This window comes from Magallana gigas, chromosome 6 (assembly GCF_963853765.1).
Source record: "Magallana gigas chromosome 6, xbMagGiga1.1, whole genome shotgun sequence".
Lineage (NCBI taxonomy): Eukaryota > Metazoa > Mollusca > Bivalvia > Ostreida > Ostreidae > Magallana > Magallana gigas.
In genome coordinates this window covers 1,253,455-1,277,155 of record NC_088858.1, presented here as the reverse complement: position 1 = coordinate 1,277,155, position 23,701 = coordinate 1,253,455, and the positions used below count along the sequence as shown (strand labels likewise).

General features: G+C 33.7%; 2 protein-coding genes across 2 annotated transcripts in view; one reads left to right on the top strand and one right to left on the bottom strand.

Annotated features, from left to right (window-relative positions):
* Positions 1-1,038: 1,038 nt before the first annotated feature.
* Positions 1,039-5,960, bottom strand: LOC105337802 (monoglyceride lipase). Its single transcript, XM_011442708.4, has 8 exons — positions 5,739-5,960; positions 3,823-3,932; positions 3,355-3,491; positions 2,997-3,107; positions 2,601-2,693; positions 2,435-2,484; positions 1,663-1,825; positions 1,039-1,381 (listed from the first exon to the last, which is right to left on the bottom strand). The coding sequence occupies exons 1-8, from the start codon at positions 5,843-5,845 to the stop codon at positions 1,283-1,285; spliced, it is 870 nt and encodes a 289-aa protein (XP_011441010.3). The 5' UTR covers positions 5,846-5,960; the 3' UTR covers positions 1,039-1,282.
* A 5,022-nt stretch (positions 5,961-10,982) lies between these two features.
* Positions 10,983-23,701, top strand: part of LOC105343821 (uncharacterized) — a 38,802-nt gene continuing 26,083 nt past the window's right edge. The window contains exons 1-4 of the mRNA XM_066086989.1: positions 10,983-11,118; positions 17,878-17,940; positions 18,250-18,347; positions 18,776-18,892. Coding sequence (XP_065943061.1) covers positions 17,924-17,940; positions 18,250-18,347; positions 18,776-18,892 — 232 coding nt within the window. The 5' untranslated portion in view covers positions 10,983-11,118; positions 17,878-17,923. The remainder of the gene's footprint in view (positions 11,119-17,877; positions 17,941-18,249; positions 18,348-18,775; positions 18,893-23,701) is intronic.

Here is a 23,701-nt window from a genome sequence, read left to right as displayed (position 1 = left end):
ACTTTTTTAGAACACATGCCTGATAAACTCTTGAATTCAAAATATGCATACTATGTTTTCCTGTATTTCTTTTTATTTGATAAATTCTCTCTGGTAAAGGAAAAGTTTATTTAAAACGGTACGGTTCAAGACCATGTTAAGATATATCAATGAGGAACATACCAATTGGTTGGATCGCAAAATTTGATTCAAATTTCACACTTTGCTTTAAATCAACTAATTGGTAACTACTTTTCAACACCAATCAGCATATCAAAAGGAAGATTTTACACAGCAGTCAACGGAGAGAAAAAATTATGTATGTGAATGTGTTTTTAAAAAGCCAGACCAACACGCTGAATTTTCTCGGTTTCATAGAGTATTATTATTTTTAATCCACCATTAACAACCCGATATATAAAAGGAATTTATATAAGGAATAAGGAATCATTCTTTGAGTATTATGAGGTGATAATTTAGGTCGGGGCGTGATCAAATCCAATAAAGCCCGAAGGGCTTTATGATAGATTTGATCACGCCCCGACCGAAATTATCACCTCATACTATTCAAAGAATGATTCCTTATTACTTATATTTATATAATCTTCGGCCATCGTACGATTAAATATTTAAATATAAATAAACAAACCCCGCTGGCGCCTCGATTTGGCGTCGTTTGTATTATGAGTTATATAGTACAAAATCGATACGTAGTGTTATCACAGGCAAAGACACTGGATAATGTAAATATAAAGTACATTTAAGCAATAAACAATGCAGACGAAATGGTCTTCAGTACAAACTGAAAATACAATTATACAATACAATGAATGTTTCATTTACATCACTAATAAAAACATATAGAAATTTTCGCGATACAAATAGAAAAATACGGTACAAAGGAGATTACAATTCCGAGATTTAGTATTGCAAAATTAAAAGATTACGTAAAGAAAATTGTTGAAACATAATAAAAGAAAATGGCAGTGTACAACATTTTTTTTTCATTGCATATTCGCTGTATACGAGAGACAAATTCCTAGAAGGGTTGTAACTATGTAATTGGGAGCGTGGTACCTTTTGCTATTTTTGTACCGTACGATAAATATTTATAGAATGTACATGTTACTAAACATTTTCATGGCAAGATTTTCCTATTTTTCCTGTATTTAACATCGTTTAAACCTTTTTGTCTCTCTTGGACGCACTATTCAGATCATTATCTTTCAACTGTTTTGTATGGACGCTTGATAACACATTGTGTAGTGGTCTGTTTTCCTTTAACTAGCTTCATAGAATCAACTCATATCCTTTTTTCTAGCCATTGTTTAATGTCTTCCAAAACTTGCTTCCTATCTTCTTCTAGTTCGAGTATGGGATTATGAAGACAACCTGGATATATCTACAAATAAAAAAAAATAAGTGATTATTTAAGAGTAAGAGTAGTAAGAAAGCAAGCAATTTTCATTATTTACTTTCATTACCTGTATAAAACACCTGATGTTATATTGATGAGGTAAGATGTCAAAGGTAAAAGAATATAAAATTCTTCCATGAAAGTTTGGACACTATTTTTTGAATCAGTATAACATCCGTGTTTTAAGCTGAAATATTCTATAATACTTTAAAATAGTGTTCTGGAATTGGTTTGTAGAGTGTCAAAACCAATAAGACATGACCAACCTTCAGTTCTTTGTCCTGACTCTGAGCCTCGTCATACAGAGTTTGGGAGAACTTTATATCGCCAATTTTGTCAGCTTCTCCATGGAGAACGAGTAAGGACAATTTTATCGAATTGAAATTTTGTTGCAATTTTGTAGCACAATCAAGCCAAGCTTTCCAAAGTCTGTAATAAAATTGTTCTGACAAACATTAGTTCACCCAAACTCTTTATTTAGCAAAAATTCCTTTATATAACGTGCTTTATTGCACATGTCTAGGACAACTTGTTGAATGCAATGCCATTTTATGTTATTATAATGACAAGTTGCACTTTTTTTAAAATTAAATTTCTCTCAGCCACAACGTGCAGAAAAAGTTTGAAATCACGATGTCTTGGGCAAAATAAAAAAAAATATGCATGTTTTATGAGGAGTAAACGTTTGTTTGAGGTCACAATTCACATTATAGGCCAAATAAAAATATGTATGTTTCACGTCGCCTATCATTTAAAGTAGGGTCGGTAGTCATACTTAAGTGCTTAGTATCTCCTCTATTTTTAAAAACTTAATTCATTGTTTAAACAAAAAAATGCAAGGAAAAAAGGAGAAAAGATTTAGAAGACTAAAATATATTTCAAAGAACATTCTGTTTTCAAACAATACTAATTCGTTAAATCGTGCATTAACAGATTCCGAAATTTGATCAGCAATAAAGTTAATGATCAGTTAAGGAACTGACCGGCGACCGGAATGATACATTCTTTTATTTTGGCCTTACGTGTAAATTTCTCTACCCTGCTTTGAACGCCGTGTGGAAGAGCGGGTCATTTTTAATTTTGTCCACCTATAAAGAAAAAGAAACAAAAGAAAACATGAGAATTGAGGAACATGCATGGAGAGATAATAAAAAGTTATATAAAGCATTAATCAATTAATTATCTTGTATTTATTGTTACTCACTTTCTTGGGATCACGTGACACCTCGTTCGGGTCGATTTGAGAAAGTTCTTGTTGAGGGAACATACGTGCTCCGATATTTTTAAAGTAAAACATCTACAAAATAAATTAAAACACAGATTGTTATCGTCATAAATACACTCTATGATGTAATATTAGCAATAAAACATCTACGAAATAGTCGAAACAAGGATTTCTCTTAATGTAAAGACAGTAATACCAGGTATATGATATTCAATAATAAAATATTGCATGACAAATTAAGCTACAATATCAAAATTAAACTTAGGAAAACCCGCTCCTCTACTATACATTATATGTTTATGGTTTATTAAAATGAGTAAATGAAAAAAAAATAAGTTTTATTAAATTAATAAAACTAAAAATAGTAAAATTTACCTCTACCCTGGACGAAAAAACTTTGGGAGGAATGACAAAAGGACTTGAAATGATGACGCCTTTGAAATATTCTGGTTTTTCTAGAGCTGCTAATAAAGCTGCAGCGCCGCCCTAAGAATATAGTAGACAGAAAAATGAAGACAGAATAACATTGTTTTATTATCACACGCACGTGCTTTTAGAGATAGTAATGGAGAGTGGAGGCATAGAGAAAAGGGTCCTATTTATATTTATTTTATGACTCAGAGAGAGAGAGAGAGAGAGAGACAGACAGACAGACAGATTGAGAGAGAAAGAGACAGACAGACAGACAGACAGATTAAGAGAGAGAAAGAGAGAGATGTGTGATTTTTTGTACTATTGAATGTCCAAACAGAAATATTGGTAAATCGGGGTAGTTTTTCTTCATTTCGTCGCAGTGGTCAAAGATTAATTTGGTATATTCCTTAAAGTTTCCAACATGACTGTGTGTTCCGGAACTAGTCCCATGGCCGACTAAAACATAATCAAAAAAATTCAAATCAATGCAACTGTGCCCCGATAAAATAACATATCGTAAAATAACTTTCATCAACGAAAGAACAAGAACATTTTCTACTCCATAACTTTTTGGGATAGTAAGTATTTTGGTCCGTAAAACATTATTTTACATATCGAAGACAAACAAATCAAATTTAACTGATGTATTAGTTTCTAACAAAGATCGCATGTAAAAAAAATTAAATTCGAACATGTGATTATAGACCATTGAACAAATTAGAGCATTTATATTGACTTGTAATTTAACGGTAGATTTGATGTTAGTTCATGCGTAGAGCTGTCTTACTGTGATCGTGTGTGAAAACTCGAAAGCCAGAATTCACCAGAAAATATCCAAGCTCATCGTAATAATCAAAGTGTTCCCCCAGTCCATGGGAAATAAACAGCAAAGCTGTCCTGAAAAAGAAAATAAACCCATTTAAATCATTTCACTTCGCATCTTTTAAACTTCTATTAATTCATCGCTTATTTTGGCCTAATTAACATTTTTTATACGCAAATTCTGTAAAAACAATTAAAACCATTAAATTCTTCATACAATTTACTACTGATATCGTCTCTTTAGTTGCCTTTGATAGTCTTTTAAACACCATCCCCAGCCCCGTAAAGTAAAGTGCAGTTTGTTTAGATGTAAAAATGGCGACCCCCAATCTCGATTGTAATTTCCCATTTTCCAATATAATGGTTCGATCGACAATATGATATATATACATAGATTTTTTAACTGTTTATTTTTTCTTTTTATATCATTTAGTTCAAAACGACCTTTTTTATCCACCCCCTTGTTAAAGTTAAATGTTAGCCATTTTGGCATAGCACTATGGGAGAAAACATAAGAGAGCAGTATGGGATGTTGCCATAAAAAATTCTCGAAGAATTTGTAGGTTTAGCTCGTTCTTTTTCCCGCGCGCACTGTTTCATAGAGCTCGCTTCGCTCGCCGGCGCTGCGCTCGCTATAATTACTACAAAAAATAATTTTAAAACTTTCTATATTAAGTCATTCTTAGCCGAACTACAGCCAACTAAATCTCAAATAATTATAATCTTAAACTTCATAGCGAGCGCAGCTCGGCGGCGCGCAGCGCCGGCGAGCGAAGCGAGCTCTAAGAACCAGTGTGCGCTGGAAAAAGAACGAGCTAAACCTAAGATTCAACAAACAATTTTTTTTGTCTTTCGTCCCATAATGCTTTCTAATGTTTTCACCCGTGGTGCTATGCCAAAAATTGCCGACATTTAGGTTAGAAGACTACAAAAGCTTTGTTGAGACCCAAGAGATTTGTTACATACTTCCATACCTACGTAAACAAAGACAAAAAGGGTGCCCTCGCGCTATATTTCCCGCGATAAATTTAGTGGTGGATGATACATCTGTAATGTATGTACTAGCTATTACAGTATAGACAGCGGTACCTGCCTCGTTTACGTAGTATTTGTTTTTTTTATATAGAGATTAATATATAAATATATACTAGCAAGAGTCATACTTTACTGTCATATCGATCCAATTTTAAGCTAACTGTGCATGTATGTACAGACAGCAGGTACTTGAGTATATGAGAAGGGAGGAAATAAACAATAGGACTAAATAAAAAAGAACACAGATAAAAAATAAACAGTTAAAAATTTATGCAGATATTGTAAATAGTCAAACCATTAAATTTGAAAGTGGGAAATTACACTCTTACAAACAGGGATCTCTCTCTCTCTCTCTCTCTCTCTCTCTCTCTCTCTCTCTCTCTCTCTCTCTCTCAAATTCTTTTACGTCCGTTGATACCAGTAAATAACACGAAGTTGACAATGATGCAAGATATGTGTAATTCTTGCTTCGCTTGTCACAATGCATATAGTAGACCGTAAATAATATTACGTTTTGTAATAAATGGAATCAAAACCAAAATATTCTAAGGTTATCTAGGCATTTATAATGTATTTACCCAGCAAAGTTGAAATGGTCAATATATAAAAGAAGGTGATTTGGTGGCTGATCGGAGAATCGAGCAAACTATATGTATATCACATGAGCCACCGTTTGTTTCCGTGGGACCGGGATTATAATTGCCAAATACCACATTCACAATAAAATTAATTAACAAGTTTTCCAAAATAAAAGAGCAATTTATGAACTGAACAATACATTTCAGAATATATGCTTGAGTTATCGAACATTGCTGAGGAGCGCCCCAGGGGTCTAGCTATAAATACCTTGTTTTTTCCTGGTCATCCAATTCCATTTCCGTCCATTTCCCGGTCCACAATAGTGGTCCATCTCCAAACCTATCGTAACATTTGTTCCCATATTTAAGCGCCATAACGCAGGTCTTCTTATATCACTCTACAACGTAGATGGAGATTTATATAAACAACAGGGCTTGTCCATTACTACAACTTCCTGTGGTCAGTCTCGCGTGCTGGTCGGGGGTCATTGCTCTCTCTAGAGTTCACTAATTAACCAAGCCCTATTCCGATTGGTCAGTTATAATCCCACGAGTCCTTTATGACATTTGCGCGCTAACTTGTACCTGTTTTGAAAACATGATAATGTACTCAATAAAGAAGGGTTTTTCTTGTGTCAATTTTTTTTTATTTAAAAAAGTGTTCATTTTGTCTCAACTGACCTGTTGATATTTTTTGTAAACTTTGATTTAAAACGGAAATTCCGTTGTGAATTGAACTCTAATGTTGTATGATTTGTGTTGACATCTTTATCAGATTAACAAGATTCGGAAGCTATAATAAATAATTAGGTATTAATGTTAAGTTTTTAAGTGTTATGATTTAGTTTTCTTATTCCATCCGATTATTGAAATCTTTTCTTGATTTAAATTTTAGGTTTTAATTCTTTTTTTAAATGTGCGTTCGTAGTATTGGTGAACTGACCTGTGTAAAATGGAAATTTTGATGATAAAAAATATAATTTTAAAACAATTTTGATTGAATTTAGAGTTAGGTGAATTTAAACGAATAAAAAAATGGCCTATTTACATCATTACATTAAAAGGGCATAGACACGATTGAGCACAAAATTTTCAAATTTCATTTTCCATGTTTAGTATCTAGAATGTTTATTATGAGCATTTGTAATGCTCTGTCAATAGTTGGAAGTCAAATATCAAGTTACAGGTCTGAAATATTTTGTTTTGTAAACAAATCTCGAGTCTTGTTATTGTTTACATACAAGGGCTGTTCGGAAATTATTAAGACATTTATTCTTACTCCCTTGGGAAAAAAGATAAATCATTGGCATTTCACTAGAAAATAAACCAGGATACCTTTTATTAACGAGAAAATTTTTAAGTGAATGACATCAATTGTTCATTCCTGGTAAGCTAACACATTTGCCTACATCCATTGCCCCGGAACAACCACAAGCTCATAGCAACATCATTTTAACGTTTCTCCTTGCTCATATGCTTTAAAATCCTTACATACGAACGGAAGACATGAAACATTATTAATTTTCAGCACTAAACTCGGTTGCCATTCTTCTCTACGCATGATGATCTTCAACTTCTCTGCTGTTGTATAAGAAACTCTTTATGAAGTGTCAAATGATATTTGATACCGCCCTTGTAAATCATGCCCTCCTTTTTAAGTAAAATTGTAAGAACTTTGACTTTAATATCGTTTGGGCCATGTTCCGATCACGAAATTAGTCACATTCGGTATAGTCACATTCGGTAGATAGAGATATTCGGTATAGTCACATTCGGTAGATAGAGATATTCGGTATAGTCACATTCGGTAAATAGAGATATTCGGTATAGTCACATTCGATAGATAGTAACACTCGATATAGTCATAGTCGGGGAAAGTCACCAGTGTTTTGGAAAAGTCTCAATCGGGAGTGTAAAGTTCTGAAACAGAACGGGTGCGCACTGCTCTGGCGCGTTTTCTCTAGCACGGTCTCTTGGGTACTCTCGATGACGGTGGTACCTATGTTATTGAAAAAAATTTAAAAGTTAATTGATAAGATTTAGAATTAACAGTATATTGTGTTAGATTAAATGATGGAATACACATAAAATTTAAAGCGATTTGATATGAAATATTCAGATATTCATATATATATATATATATATATATATATATATATATATATATATATATATATATATATATATATATATATATATATATATATATATATATATAATAAAAAATAACAGAAAGCCGATTCAAAACTCTACCGGTTTCATTATAATCTTCAGGAGTAATCCTGAAGATTATAATGAAACCGGTAGAGTTTTGAATCGGCTTTCTGTAATTTTTTATTATTTGATACTTGTGTGGATTAACTTTACTCATTTTGGATTATATATATATATATAAAGCACTAAAAATGGCTAACGACACGAACAATAGAAATTGTCAAATTTTCGGGACAACCAGTCCCTTCTTCAGGACTGATTGGTCGAAATCTACAGCGGCTTAAAGTGACAGGACTGAAATTGACAAGCCCTGTTTATCGATTGGTCTTACCTACAGCGACCTAAGTAAACTCACGGACTGAAAGAAATAATCATGATGATGCTAGACTCAAAGTCTCACAAGAGACGATTTGGCTGTTTCTTTTAGCTTACGTACTTATGTACGTTAACAGTAATTTAGTGAATTTTACTAACTTTTCATAATCAATTTATTGATTAGTTAAAGAAAGATGTAAATATAAGCAATAAAATGCTTTCTTTGATGATTTATGCGGGTTATGAAGGTAGCGATCATTGCAGGAAAAATACATAACCCGTGTTAGCTATGTCGCTACCTTCATATCCCGAATGAATCACCAAAGAAAGCATTTTATTGTTTAAATAATGCAGTGCATTGTACATTGAAATAATTACCTGGAAGTTACATGGCAAGAAGTTTCCATGTTTTTCTCCGATTGGCCCATCTTTACCCAGACGTCTGGTGGTACTGGTGCTGTTTAAGGGTGTCCTCCAAGATGTAGCTTTTGTTGGTATGGATCGCTCGTCTTGTATCATTGATTTGGAATGCGCATTTTTCGTTTATTATACCCCCCGCAAACAAAGTTTGGGGGGGGGGGTATATAGGAATCACCTTGTCCGTCCGTCCGTCTGTCTGTCCGTCTGTTTGTGCAATCGTGTCCGGTCCATATCTTTCTTATGGAGAAACATTGGAAGTTCTTACTTCACACAAAGATTGCTTATGACCTAAGGAAGTGTCATGACCTTGACCCAAGGTCATTCGGGCAAGGTCAAGGTCACTGGCATAAAAAGTGCAAAATTCGTGTCCGGTCCATATCTTTCTTATGGGGAAACATTGGAAATTCTTACTTCACACAAAGATTGCTTATGACCTAAGGGTGTGTAATGACCTTGACCCAAGGTCATTCGGGCAAGGTCAAGGTCACTGGCATAAAAAGTGCAAAATTCGTGTCCAGTCCATATCTTTCTTATGGGGAAGCATTGGAAGTTCTTACTTCACACAAAGATTGCTTATGACCTAAGGGTGTGTCATGACCTTGACCCAAGGTCATTCGGGCAAGGTCAAGGTCACTGGCAGAAAAAGTGCAAAATTCGTGTCCGGTCCATATCTTTCTTATGGGGAAACATTGGAAGTTCTTACTTCACACAAAGATTGCTTATGACCTAAGGGTATGTCATGGCCTTGACCCAAGGTCATTTGGGCAAGGTCAAGGTCACTGGCAGAAAAAATGCAAAATTTCGTGTCCGATCCATATCTTTCTTATGGGGAAACATTGGAAGTTCTTACTTCACACAAAGATTGCTTATGATTAAAGGGTGTGTCATGACCTTGACCCAAGGTCAATTGAGAAAGTTCAAGGTCATTGTTTCAAAAAAGCTAAATTCTGTCTGTGTCATATGTTGTATTAATGGAAATATTAGAAGCTAAAAATTAACAGTTTTCAAAAATAAAGCAGTTGTTATTTATAGAAAATGGACAGTGAAATAGATTCATCCAATATTTTCTATAATAGCAAAAATACACGCGTTATGATTTTTTCTTAGCGGGGGGTATCAATTGTGAGCTTGCTCACAGTACCTCTAGTTAATTTTGGCAATCAAGTCCGGCAGTTTGTGAGGCTTTCAGTCGAGGGATTGTTTTAAGCGATTGTTCATGGACTAGGAGTTATTGTTGGTCCATTGCTCGGTGACAGTTTCGTTTTGTAGTGGGAGAATTTTTTTTATCCAAAAGTGGGTTTAAACGGGTTTGGAAATAACATTTAAAATGTGGAAATTTGTTCAGGTAGGAATCCAAGTCGCCAAGTTTTGAATCGTATGAAAAAGAGCCATCACTGTTTATAACGACATTTTGTCCAAATATGGAAGACACTACAAACTCCATGTCCATTGTGCTGCATCCCTCATTGCTTTTAAGTATCGGCGGACGCCGTCTTGTAAGTGTTTTGTACAAAGTTATTGAACTGGATTGTCGAACACATTTTGGATGGCTTTTTTGATTGCTTTCTCTTCATAAATACGAATATCTACTTTTATTCCGGAAGGAAATCTTTGTTTTGAATTTATTTAATGAGTAAAAAATTGGTAATATGATTCGGATTATCCCTCCCAGTGTAATAAGGTTGGACAGAGGAAAATGGGATTTTGGAGTGTATCGCACTTTACAATTTTCCTGTTTTTGTATGTATCTGTGGTTACGAAGAGTTTGTAAACTATGTTCACTATCACAGATTGAAGATGAGTTTCATTTTATTTTAATCTGTCCATTTTATAAGGAAATAAGAAAGTTGTATGTAAAAAAATATTATTATGAAAAGCCTTCTGTTTTTAAACTTATTTAATTACTTTCAACAAAGAATATCAAAGAGTTGTGCAACTTGGGAAAATACCTATATAAACGCTCAAAATTACGATAAAATTATAATTAGTTTTTGTTTTGATAATATACTCTTCATTATCCTGTTTACTTCTGTCATGTACTTTTTGCAGACTGCTATGTGCACACGCAGTCTAATACAAGATTATGATGGTCTTTCATATGTTTGTTCACTTATGTATATATGTTAAACCTATGAATCGTATGGTTCTTGGTAATAAGCAATACAATACAATACGAAGCATGGTCCAATGTTGAATGTTCTATCGATGCCAGTGACACTGCCTTTAGGGCCAATACCGTTTGTTATACTTTTATGTTAAATACTGAAATCTGATTGGTTTAGACGCAGTTCATAATCCGTTCTAATACCCTCAGCGTTAGCAACGCACTTAGCAACGGGTAACATTAAAAATTGTTACATGCGCGAATATTATGCGCATACGGTTCGCCGTAGAATTCACGTTATTCCTATGTAAAAGCAGTTAAGTTTTCTTTAAAATTAAGACATTCAGTATAACAAAATAAATAGTGCCTGTTTGGGAGGATAACAGTTGAAATTGACACCCCGAGAAAACCATTGTCAACCGACGCGAAGCCTATAAACAGGCACTATTTATATATTGTCCTTCAGTCCTCTAGCTCTTCATTCGAATACACAATAACACTCTGTGGTTTATTTGGTGTTATTATTACTTCCCTAATATCATTCCCCCCGTTTTGGCACATTGTAAGGGTTGCGAGGACTTCGTCGGCAATATTGGTGAGTTTGAAATTATTCTGGTTATTGTTGATATTGAGATGATGAAAACCACAGTATAGAATAGTAAAGTTGTTTACGTCTATAAAAAGATCGCTGCGAACCGAAACAAAAAACTGATTTAGAATGACGTGTGGATTGTTATGTTTTTATCGCTGATTTTGATTGACATTGTACTAATTTATGCCAACATCTAGATCTAGCTTTTTAATTGGTGGTGGTGCCTACAGTTTGTAGCTGAAAGTGCTTCACGCATCTATATATATTTACATTTTCCAGTGTCTTTGACTGTGATAATATATAAATAGTGCCTGTTTGGGAGGGTAACAGTTGAAATTGACACCCCGAGAAAACCATTGTCAACCGACGCGAAGCGGAGGTTGACAATGGTTTTCGAGGGGTGTCAATTTCAACTGTTATCCTCCCAAACAGGCACTATTTATTATGTTATACTGAATGTCTTTTTTAAAAATTTTAAGAAAATTTTACTGCTTTTATATAGGAATAACGTGTATTCTACAGCGAACCGTACGCGCATAATTTTCGCGCATGTAACATTTTTTAATGTTACCCGTTGCCAAGTGCGTTGCTAACGCTGAGGGTAATAGTAAATATTATTAACTGCGACTTAACCAATCAGATTTCAGTAGTTAACATGAAAGTATAACAACACTACTTATCGATTTTGTACTATATAACCCATAATACAAATGACGCCAAATTGAGGCGCCAGCGGGGTTTGCTTATTCATATTTAAATATTTAATCGTACCATGGCTTAAAATTATATAAATATAAGTAATAAGGAATCATTCTTTGAATATTATGAGGTGATAATTTCGGTCGGGGCATGATCAAATCTATCATAAAGCACTTCGGGCTTTATTGGATTTGATCACGCCCCGACCGAAATTATAACCTCATAATACTCAAAAAATGATTCCTTATTCCTTATTTAATAAATGAACTCATTGTCTCATACGAGTATAACCTGGGTTGGGACAGTTTACGCTTTATGATCCGCGGATTATGAAAAGGCGTAGCTGCAGGTCTGTAGCTCCCGGTCTGAAAAAAATCGGATGGACGACCTTGGAGCTAAAGTGCTTCCCTAGTAAAAATCTGCAATTTACGGCGCACAAAAATCTGCGCTAGTGTTGGACTGTTTAATCTTATTTCCGAGCACGTTTTTTATACGGTAGTAAACTAGTATAAGTTTATACTCGTCATTTCAATCTTAAAATTTCTCTTCGGAAAATAATATGGATCAAAACAGTGCAAATATTCAATAAGAAATCGAATCAAAATTTCTAGAGAAGTGTTTCTCTTTCTTTGATAAAAATGTTGATTCTTGTTGTGAAAATATTTCCCCTAAATCCATATCTTTCAAAAAACTACATATATTCTTTGAGTGTGGTTTTTTTTTTACCATGCCTCGATATTGTTTCCTGTACACGGAGCACGGGTAGGTCTGATTTGCAGATGAACATCTGTATGCGTAATTTCGAACATTACAATAAGCTAAGATATTTCTGTTGAAGGAAATTACATTCGTAAGATTCGTTTTTCAAAAAAAAGTTAAGAAACCAATTAAGAAAAAAAGTCGGACACAAATGAATGTGTACAAAAAACCTCAAAGCCCATTAATTTTTAAAGTGTTGTGTTCCGCACCTACGCGGGATGTCATATAGTCATTTTTATATATTATTATCAAGGGTTTTCATATCAATTGCGTATACTGCAAGTATATTTTATATAAAGTTTCTAGTCCACTTGTCAAGAAAAACACTTGTATCCAAATACTTACAAGCACTAGTACTCCACTTTTAAATCTCATTAATCCAAAGCCTATATAGTTGTTTTCAGTTTCGCACTCATTTGGATATGACAGCTATGTAAAAGGAGGTGCAAGGTCGAATAAAAAACTGCTAATTACAAAAATAATCGCAGCAAAAATATTTGTTTTTCATCATTAAATTTTTTTAACGTTTTCATTCATACAATGGTCATTCTATTGAGTTTACTTACCTTTACAAACCAATGCTTAATCATAGAGCTACACGTACAGTAAAATTCTGAATATATGCTTTAAACAGAATAAAATAATGGCAACTAATGATATTCTGAGGAAGTTTTCTATTTTAATTTGCAACTAAAGGTACTGTGATCAAGCTCACAATTGATACCTCCCGCTAAGAAAATCATAACTCATGTATTTTTTCTGTTATAGAAAATATTGGATGAATCTATTTCACCGTCCATTTTCTATAAATAACAACTGCTCTATTCTTTAATAAAACTGTTAATGCTAATATGAGTAAACAAACCAATTTCTATTTTTTAAATTCCATTTTAGTTCAAGTTAACTGTTAATGCATGAGGACATTTGCATCCTTATGTTAAAAAACATGACTCGAATTAAACAAAATTCCACATGTCAAGCAGCCATTTAATATAAAAATTTTGAATTATAAGTATGCTGAGCCCGATTTTTTTTTTAACAATGACCTTGAACTTCCCCAATTGACCTTCGGTCAAGGTCATGACACACCTTCAGGTTATAAGCAATCTTGATGTGAATTAAGAACTTCCAATATTTGTCCATTAAAAAGATATGGACTGGACATGAATTTTGCACTTTCTGCCATTAACCTTGGCCTTGCGCAATTAACCTTGGGTCAAGGTCATGACACACCCTTAGGTCATAAGCAATCTTTGTGTGAAGTAAGAACTTCCAATGTTTCTCCATAAGAAAGATATGGACCGGACACGAATTGAACAGACAGACGGACAGACGGACGGACGGACGGACGGACTGATGGACGGACGGACGGACAAGGTGATTCCTATATACCCCCCCCCCCCCAAACTTCGTTTGCGGGAGGTATAATGATATCAAACTCCAGGTCAGATTATTCTCTTGAGATATACATTTTCCTCTACATACTTTTTTTTTATACTTGTGCCAGTTTAATACCATAACGTACTGAATTGTCAAGGAAGTATTTTTCTTTTTTACATCCATTTATCATTTCATTTGATAAAAATCAGAGCTACCTCTTCTATTTGTTCATTCGCTTCGACAAACCACGCTACTTACAACTGTACACTTCCGTTCCTTCAATCTGCATATAGAATATTGTAGCACTGAATGATTTATTTTTGACGTCGTCGTGTCAATAACTGCCGTCAGGTGAGCAAACAATCCAAAAAAGCCCAAAGGGTAGAAAAATTTGATTCCGCCCCGACCGAAATTATTACCTCATAATATTTAGAGAATGATGCCTTATTTCTTATCTTTATATACTTTCGATTAAAATTTAATTATTTAGTAAGGAAACCCCGATTGCGTCCCAACAATACGTCATTTGAATTTAGTGGACTGAAAAGTACACAATCGATTCGTAGTGTGATCACAGACATAGACACTGGAAAATGTAAATATTTCTGCATATTGAAAATAAACAGAAATATAAAAGTGATCGCGAAAAATGCAAAAATGAAAATATAAGCGAAAGTCACCGGATATTATTTCTTATCAAGGTTAGTTATTGACTGACTACTGTTTTTCCTCGGACTGAAATATCACATTTGTTTATTGTTTTAAACATAGCACGTTACTGCATCAAATATCTCTTTGTCTGTTGGTGAGAATAAATATTAGGCAATATGGCCGTCATTGGCCGACGCTTCGCCTACTCATTTCGACATTTCATATTATTTAATACAGAAACTGCATGGCGTATGTTCTTAAAATATATAAAGAAGTTGCCGTTTGAAATTTTTTAAGAAATCTTGACGCTGCCATTTTATTCTGTTCCAGACACAACAATGTGACGTTCATTCAAAGGGCAGTTACTCTAATTTAAAAGTTATTTTAAAGTAAAACTACTCCAAATATTTTATGAACTAACGGAACGTGGTTTCTGTATTGAATAATAATATAAATTTTCGAGATGAGTAGGCGAAGCGCCATCCATATTGTTTTATATCATATAGTTCTCACCGGACGGACGAAAATATAGCCTGAAGTCATTTGTCATGTTGAAGCTAATGAAAGTGTGACATTTCAGTGAATTGGGGAAAACAAACAGTATTACGTGGCTTTGAGAGGGAAATACCAGACTATTTAAGGCACACCAAATTCACAAAAATGAACTAAACATAGTTTCACAAAAATCAACTAAACATAGCTTTACAGTTTATGTATTAGGTTTATTGGCTTTAAAGTAAAGTTTACAAGCTGTTACATGTAACAATAGTAAAGAACTCTTTGACTATAGTTTTTATCTGTTAACAGTTGTAAACTTTTGTTAACGAATGATAAGCTAAGTTTATATGTCTGCAAATAATGTTTACAATATATTCTGCTGATAAATATAGATTCACATCTGAAAACTATAATTTACATTCGTAAACTAGAGTTGTTAATCATAGTTTTACAATTGTGAGACCATATTTATCAGATAAACTATATGATTTGCAACCCCAAACGGTTGTTTTCAATTTCATAGTAATTATAGTTTTACACTTCTTAAACATAGATGATCATGTTAACTATGGTTTACAATGTGAAGATAGATTATCGGCATTAAATAAAGTTTCTCTGATGATACGTTAGGTTTATCGACTGTTAACAATAGTTTACAAACCTTAAACTATGGTTGACTGGTAACTAAAGTTTACGAACCTGAAACTATAGTTAACGATCCAATAACTTCACTATAGTCTTTAATCTGTAAATCTATATTTAACGGTTGTAAACTATTGTTAACAAATAATATTAAGCTAAGTTTATGTCTGCAAATAACGTTAACAATAGATTCTGCTGAATAATATAGATTCACATCTGTTAACTATACTTCACATTCGTACTGTTAAGAGTTGTTAATCATAGTTTCACAATCGTGAAACTACATTCATCAGATAAACTATGTTTACCAATTGCAACGGGATTTTTTTCAGAGTTAATTATAGTCTTACACTTCTGAAACATCTATAATCGCGTTAACTTTGGTTTACAGATGTAAATATAGATTAAGAGAACTTCAATATTATAATCAGTTGGATCTTTTTTTTCCATTTGGTTACAGCAATTGGAACAACCACATTTTCATGTAAAACATTTTAGATAATTTTTGTGCAATTTTCATGGAGTATAATTGTTTTGGACAAAATAGTATATATAGATTAGGATTTTTTTGTAGAATCTTTTGTCTATGTTAGACATATTTTTACCCCCAAAAATTGCCTTTTTAACACTATCATATTGCATTAAACTTATATCCTTGAGGTTGTATTTACATTTGAATTCATCAATACCTAAAAAAAAAAATACAATTAAATCCTGTATGACTTTTACACCGTTCTTGTACCAGGCTTTTATGAAAACATATTTATTTGCTATTTGTATTTTTGAATTGTACCAAATTGGAGCATTTAAAGAATAATCTTTTGCCTCTGGGTGATCATAATAGGTAGTAATAAAACAAAACCATGACTTTAACACATCGAAAATCATTGTTTAACCTTGTCTAAACATTCAATTACAAAACTATAACTTAAATCAAACAATTCTATGAAAAATCATTTCCATAAATGGTAAAAAAAAATCCATCCATGGTTTGTGTGATTTTGTAAGCCCTTTTTATCCATGAACACTTAAGAGATGTTATGAAATTGTTATTATCAACCATTTGCAAACCTCCTGAAAAATGGCTCTGTGTTATGTCTTACCTTTTAACTTTATCAATATTTTTAGTAAGGTATGAAATTGTTTCTTTCTTTGCATTTGGTAGTGAAATAAATGAATGATTTAGTTTTGGAATGAGCAATTTTGAAATAACAGTAATTCTACCAACGGATCCGTTGCTCAACCAGAGCTATAATATTTGGATTTTGTGAATTATTATTCATATCAACAATATTATTAAGATCTACCGAGAACTGAATTCCTTAAAGGTTAAATGTTGTTAACCCCTAATCCAATTCCCATCTTGTGTGATGATGAACCTTAACTTATCAGCTTGCTTTTTCATTTCAAACCCGACGTAACTGATATGCAGAATAATGGCATGGGAGGATGATAGAGTAGTTTCAGGAGAGAAATAAAGCTATTTCCTTTAAAACAATTAACTGTTTCAAGGAGGACAATATGATTATTCCCTGCACAATCAGCAGTTTTCGGGGCAAAGGTATAGGATAATCTTATTTGTGACATAAGAATTAGAAAACCTATTAAAATGTTAGGTAAATGAAGATGTACATTTATCCAACCTGTTTATGAAAAAAGATGCACCAGACATCTATTTGAACCGGGCCCCCCTAAACTTCTAGTCAGGTGCCCTACCTAACGAGATACTTAGTATCTGGCGCCGGTATGAGGACTTGTCGACACATTTCTACCTCTCTAAATGATCTTCGACCTCAAAGAACACCCAAGTCTTTTCCCATGGGAGGAGTTAAACTGTCAGTTCTATGGATTGGTCACGGCACCAAATGGAATGGGATTAGAAAATAATGACGAATCAGACCGGGATTTGTATCGATACCCCATAAATCTTTAGTCAGGTGCTCTACCAACTGAGCTATCTGGCGCCGGTATACGAACCAGTCTGACCGTCTCACTGATTAAATTGTCTAATCTACACTGAATTACTTTATATATATACTAATTACTCAGTAAACCACTTTAGCGTAATTGATCCACACTAACTCTAATTACACTTTCTATCATAGTACTATTGTTAAAATTAATCTTTGACAGGTACCCCTATCTAACCATCACCTGATTTTATGAAAATTACTTTAAAATGGACAATGAGAAAAGGTTAGTGATCATTGAGAATCAGGTAATGATAAAATATTTTTAAAACGTCTATAACTACAAGTTACATTTTAAAACTCTATGATACTTAAATTTTATGATTTGTTACAAATGCCAATTGCGAGGTTGTTAATTTAACGATATAGGAAAATATGCTTTAATTGGACAAAAAACTTTAAAAAAAATATAAAGAGCATTCAAGTCAAGTTTAATTGCATGAAAAAATGGTTAACCACGAACTTGGTAAAATTAAAACCATGCATTGTGTAAATGTCCCAATGTACAAGTATAGGTAAATCATTTTAATACTAGCACAGTGAACATTAAGGCAAAATGGGGCTCTCTGGTGTCAGGAAGAGATACAGTGACCATAGACCAGCCACAGGGAATGCTGCTACCGGAAGTCACAAGTCAGTTTTATTGTCAACTTATGGAGGCTGGACGGTCAACAAATTAACCCCCAGATCCATCTGTATATATTATTCAATACAGAAACATTTGTAATTATTAAACTTATTTTTTCAATCCTTATATCAAAGCTCTTTTTGTAGAGGAGATTAGTATAGTCTAAAAATGGTCACGGCCCTCCAGCCCTCTTTAATATCAGATGGTGTTCTTTGTGTGTCAACTTATGAACAGTTGTGTAATTGTCAATCATGCAGTGTATCATTGCTCTTTAATATCAGATGGTGTATTATGTGTGTCACCTAATGAACAGTTGTGTAACTGTCAATCATGCAGTGTATTATTTCTAAGTGGTTCTAAATGGCACATTGTGCCAGGGGCCCTGGGTTTAAATCCTAAGAACCCTTCTTGACTTCTCTCTTTGTGTTTTCAGTATCAGAGGACTTTAGTAGGCAGCCTTTGTACAGCAGTGTCAACGTAGAGTCCTCTGGTGCCAACGTCACTGTGGCTGACCAAGCTGCAGTTCTCGTCAACTTACGATCTCCTGAAGGTACAAACTTCTGATGATTCACATCTATAGTTTTAAGTACAGTTACATAACTAATCTCAACTTTTGCATTTGGTTTTTGTGAATGGGTTCACCTTGTGTTGTGAATTGTTTTACCTTGTGTTGTGAATGGGTTTACCTTGTGTTGTAAATGGTTTTACCTTGTGTTTTGAATGGTTTACCTTGTGTTGTGAATGGGTTTAGCTTGTGTTGTGAATGGGTTCTTTCTTCTGTTGTGAATGGGATTACCTTGTGTTGTGTATTGGTTTACCTTGTGTTGTGAATGGGTGTAGTTTGTTACCCTTGCTGCTTTTTTGGTAAATATTGATTTGGTGGGGGGGGGGGGGGGGGTTTGTTGAATACAGATCAAGTTTTGTATTACTGATTTCTAATAAATTTTGTTTTAAGATTTTTTATAACATTTAAGGACATTACATTGTTGGGTTTTTAGCTCACCTGAGCTGAAAGCTAAAGTGAGCTATTCTGATCACATTTTGTCCGTCGTCCGTCTGTCCGTTTTTCCGTCCGTCCGTCTGTCCGTCCGTCTGTCCGTCCGTCTGTAAACTTTTTACATTTTGAATGTCTTCTCTAAAACCGTTTATCCAATTTCAACCAAATTTGGCACAAAGCATCCTTATGGGAGGGCGAATATAAATTGCAGAAATAAAAGTCCGATCTGTATTCAAAGCGGAGAAAACCTTGAAACTGTAGAAAAAGGGGGGTGCATTTTTAAAAATCTTCTTCTCAAGAACTAATTAGTTCAATTCAACGTAGTTTAGCATAAATTATCCTTATGGGAAGGAAAATATAAATTGCAAAGATTAAGTGCTAATTCTGATTCAAATCTGAGTTATTACGAAAATTATAATAAAGGAAAGGCGTGTTTCAATCAGTTTAATAGCTTCGGGTTCAGCATATGGTAAAATGGGTAGGCAAGACTTCTGAGCAAAACAAAAGATTGGCAGTTATAGATCTCGTAAAATTTGATCAAGGCATTTTACTACTACACAAATTTACATTGTTACAAAATCGAACTATTAATTTCTACTTCTTTAACGCAATGGTTGGATTAATTAATAAAGGTGTAAAATAACATGATATAATCCGACATTTTTAAGTCCGACTTAACATATATGTAATTGGCGGGTAGATAGCGTTTTTTTTTTCCCGCCACAATTCAGCGAACGAACTCAAGATGTCAGCATCGAAAAAGTTGAAGCTAGAAGAGGATAAAACAACTGTATCGGGTTTCGTCCAAAACGTTTCTCCCATTCGCACGAGTAGGACGAATTCTCGGTACTTCAATGCAGTCGTTCAAACCAAAAGAAATGAGTTTAACAGAATCGCCTGTTTCGATGTTTCAAAACACTCAGTACTTACGGATGCTAGTCGAGCACAAACCCCCCTTAAATTGTCGGATGTACAACTAGTACCGAGCAGGATTGACTCTTCAAAATCTGAAGTTTTGTTAAACTACAAAGCCAAGATAGAAGTGTGTAGAACTCTGGACTTTAACTACAAAAAATCTCCAGACGACGATGACAAGACGGGTGAAAAAGTCAAAACCCTTGCAGAAGTCCAAGCCACCCCGGAACACAACAAGGTATTTATCGGATAAAACGAAGATAATCGCCCCCATATTAGCTAGTATTTTATAAAAAAAATTAAAAAGTGCTTGTATTTATCATAGTTATCACGCGCGGATTCAGTTTTATTTTCAGGGGGAAAGGAGGGGGGTTCCGAGGGTTGAATTATAGACTTTTAGGCCCCAACAAAGACGTTTAGGACCCAAGATGTTTAGGACCCAAGCTGTCTAGGCACCAATTTCAAAATGTTTCGGCACCTATTTGAATTATGTATCTCTTAAGCAGTTTTAAGAAAATAAATGCATTTTTGTTAAATTTGGAGAAAATTAATTATATAAAAATTGCGATGTCAGAGCTGAGATTCATGACTAGAACACAAAATTAAAGTTATATGAGGGTATGCATTTTAATTAGTATTCATATTTGATCATTGGTTTGTTGTCCATTATTGGAATTATACAAAGTTTGAATATTTAAAAAACAATCTTTTATCATTGGTTATCTTCAACCGTCTACTTGAACACAAGTGATTTATGTAATCATTCCAGCAGAAAGATATCTCGACAATTATAAAACTTCGCTGTTATAATTATGCTTATTCTAAAGGTGGGTCGCGGGTTTACCCCATAAAAAATCTCACGAAAAAACATACCCTGAAAATTTGTCATGATGTATATATGCTTCCAATCTGCATTTCCAACTTACGATTCTTATATGAAAACTAAGACTTGGTATGAATTACTACTTTAGTATTTACACTATAGACCTAAATCAAATTACTTTATTATAACTAAGAGCATTTGACGTTAAAAATGTAAAGCGGGACACCTTGAGATGTCTCCTTTATGATGTCATAAACAAATGCGCCAAAAACACCCATTCGAGTTGTCTAAATTGTGTACAGAATTTGATGACGAAAGCAAACCCGCGACCTACCTTAACTATAGATGCAGGTGATGAATATATTTCTTATCGATATTTTTTAGAATATTCATGAAATTTATTTAACAGGCATGCAAAGCAAGTACACCTTAGATTCATGTTTGAGTTAATTAATTATTTTAAGTGGAAAAACCCATACATGTGTAGAATATGTGATATTTATAACAGATTTAGATAAATTATTGCTTAAAATTGCTTAAAGAACACTAGCCTCTTCATAATTTACTTCTCAAGAGTGGTGTGAAACACCCATTGTAGTACAGGTTTGGACCCCCTACCCCCTTCTACATCCATGCATAATTATAGTTGAAAGAAGCATGTTTGAAAATCATATATGTTACCTTAAATTTGTAATGTTTAAAACTGCATGGTCCATTTTTTTTTATCTACTACAGTATCAAATAATATTTCATACAAAATAATTTTTGCCTATTTACATGTACACCAGCAAAATTATTAAAATTAAAAATATTTAGAATAGTTAAAAATAATTTCATTATGGCAAATGCCCAAATACAAAGAAACAAAAACAAACCAAATGTATCATGCGAATTGGAATTGTATGGATTTGTCCCCTAAATGTTTGCATTTATTCATGTTCTGCCTTAATTGTAAACAAAACATATTTTTAGAAATAATAGTAAACAAAATGTGCACACTGGTTTATTTTTTATTTGCCAAAACATTATGATCTCTATTAAACGACATATATCAAATCCATATTAAAATCTTAAAAGTTTTTTAGTGTAGAGCAAAAATCATTATATGCAATAGAATTTGTTTGATAATATGTTATATATTATTATACTTCAATGTTAAATTCTGATATTTAATTAATTTAAATGTAGTTGATAATATGTTCCGTTACCCCCAGCAACACACTTGGCGAAGGGTAACAGTATATAAATAGGGCCTGTTTGGGAGGGTAACAGTTGAAATTGACTCCCCGAGAAAACCGTTGTCAACCGATGCGAAGCGGAGTTTGACACTGGTTTTTGAGGGGAGTCAATTTCAACTGTTATCCTCCCAAACAGGCACTATTTATTTTATTATACTGAATGTCTTCATTTTAGAGAAATTTTTACCGGTTTTATATACAAAGGATGTGAATTCTACTGCAAATCGTACGCGCAATATTTACGCACATGTAACAATTCATTGTGTTACCTGTTGCCAAGTGTGTTGCTAACGCTGAGGGTAATAGAACGGATTATTAACTGCGTCTAAACCAATCAAATTTCAGTATTTAACATGTAAGTATAACAAAACGAATTGTTACATACTATAAATAAATAAATAGTGCCTGTTTAGGAAAACAAGAGTTGAAATTGACAACCCTCGAAACACACACACACTGTGTACAAGTCAAAATATTTGGTAGACAAACTTTTTATACCAAGTTAAAATACTAGACTTGTGTCATTCTCAGAATGTTAAAAGATTTTTTTCTTTAGAATGTTATGTCATCTGCGTTTGTTTCCTTAGGTTGCTGTAGAAGTCAGAGTCTTGTCAGTGTCTCAACAAACGGTACAAGTAGTGAGGGAATCGCCCATAAAACGCCAAGAAATTACAGTTGCTGATTCTACCGCTGCAATGAAGCTCACCATTTGGGAAGATTTGGTATCCAAATTGGAAGTTGACAAAAGCTACAAGATCCTTCACTTATCCACAAGACTCTTCCAAAATGCAAAATCAATTACCTCTACAAAACAGACGACCATTTCACAGATTCCTGACATCATCAACTGTGCGCCAGCGATAGACTCTGATGTAATCACAAAAGGAAGGCAAAATCACCCAAGCAGGACTTACACTTAGTTACCTGTGCGACAATTGTAAATCAAAAGTTGATTTCAGTAATCAAAAGTTTGTCAGATGCCAGTCTTGCAAACTAAAAATGACCAAAGAGTCACTGCACAGGTCCATCAGCGGAACCTTGTGTTTCTCGTCTGGATATGAAAAATACAAACTCACTATTTTTTCTTCAGTCTTGTTAACATTAGCAACGACAAACAATCTAGATTCAGATGACAGTGAGGTACTTGAAGAATATTTGCTGTCAAATTCGTTTAAAATCTCTTTCTCGCAAGACAACAAAACTGTGTTAGACATCAAACTTTTCGTTCCAAACACGTGAATCAAAATGCTCATTTTGTTTTGCACAGTTTAGCTAGAACTTTTGCATTTTGATATTAATCATGTTACTTTTAACTTTACTTTGTTGTCCATATTTGTTCAACATCTTCATACATGCTCTAAAATTTGTTCAAGATGTTATTCGAAC

What these genes read in the sequence shown, in the direction of transcription:
- LOC105337802 (XM_011442708.4), bottom strand. Translation starts at nt 5,845, where the DNA reads ATGGCGCTTAAATATGGGAACAAATGTTACGATAGGTTTGGAGATGGA. An exon ending in GATGACCAGGAAAAAACAAG is followed by an intron (nt 3,933 to 5,738) that starts GTATTTATAGCT and finishes TTTCTTTTTCAG; the next exon opens with GACAGCTTTGCTGTTTATTT. An exon ending in CACACGGCGTTCAAAGCAGG is followed by an intron (nt 1,826 to 2,434) that starts GTAGAGAAATTT and finishes ATTTTATTACAG; the next exon opens with ACTTTGGAAAGCTTGGCTTG.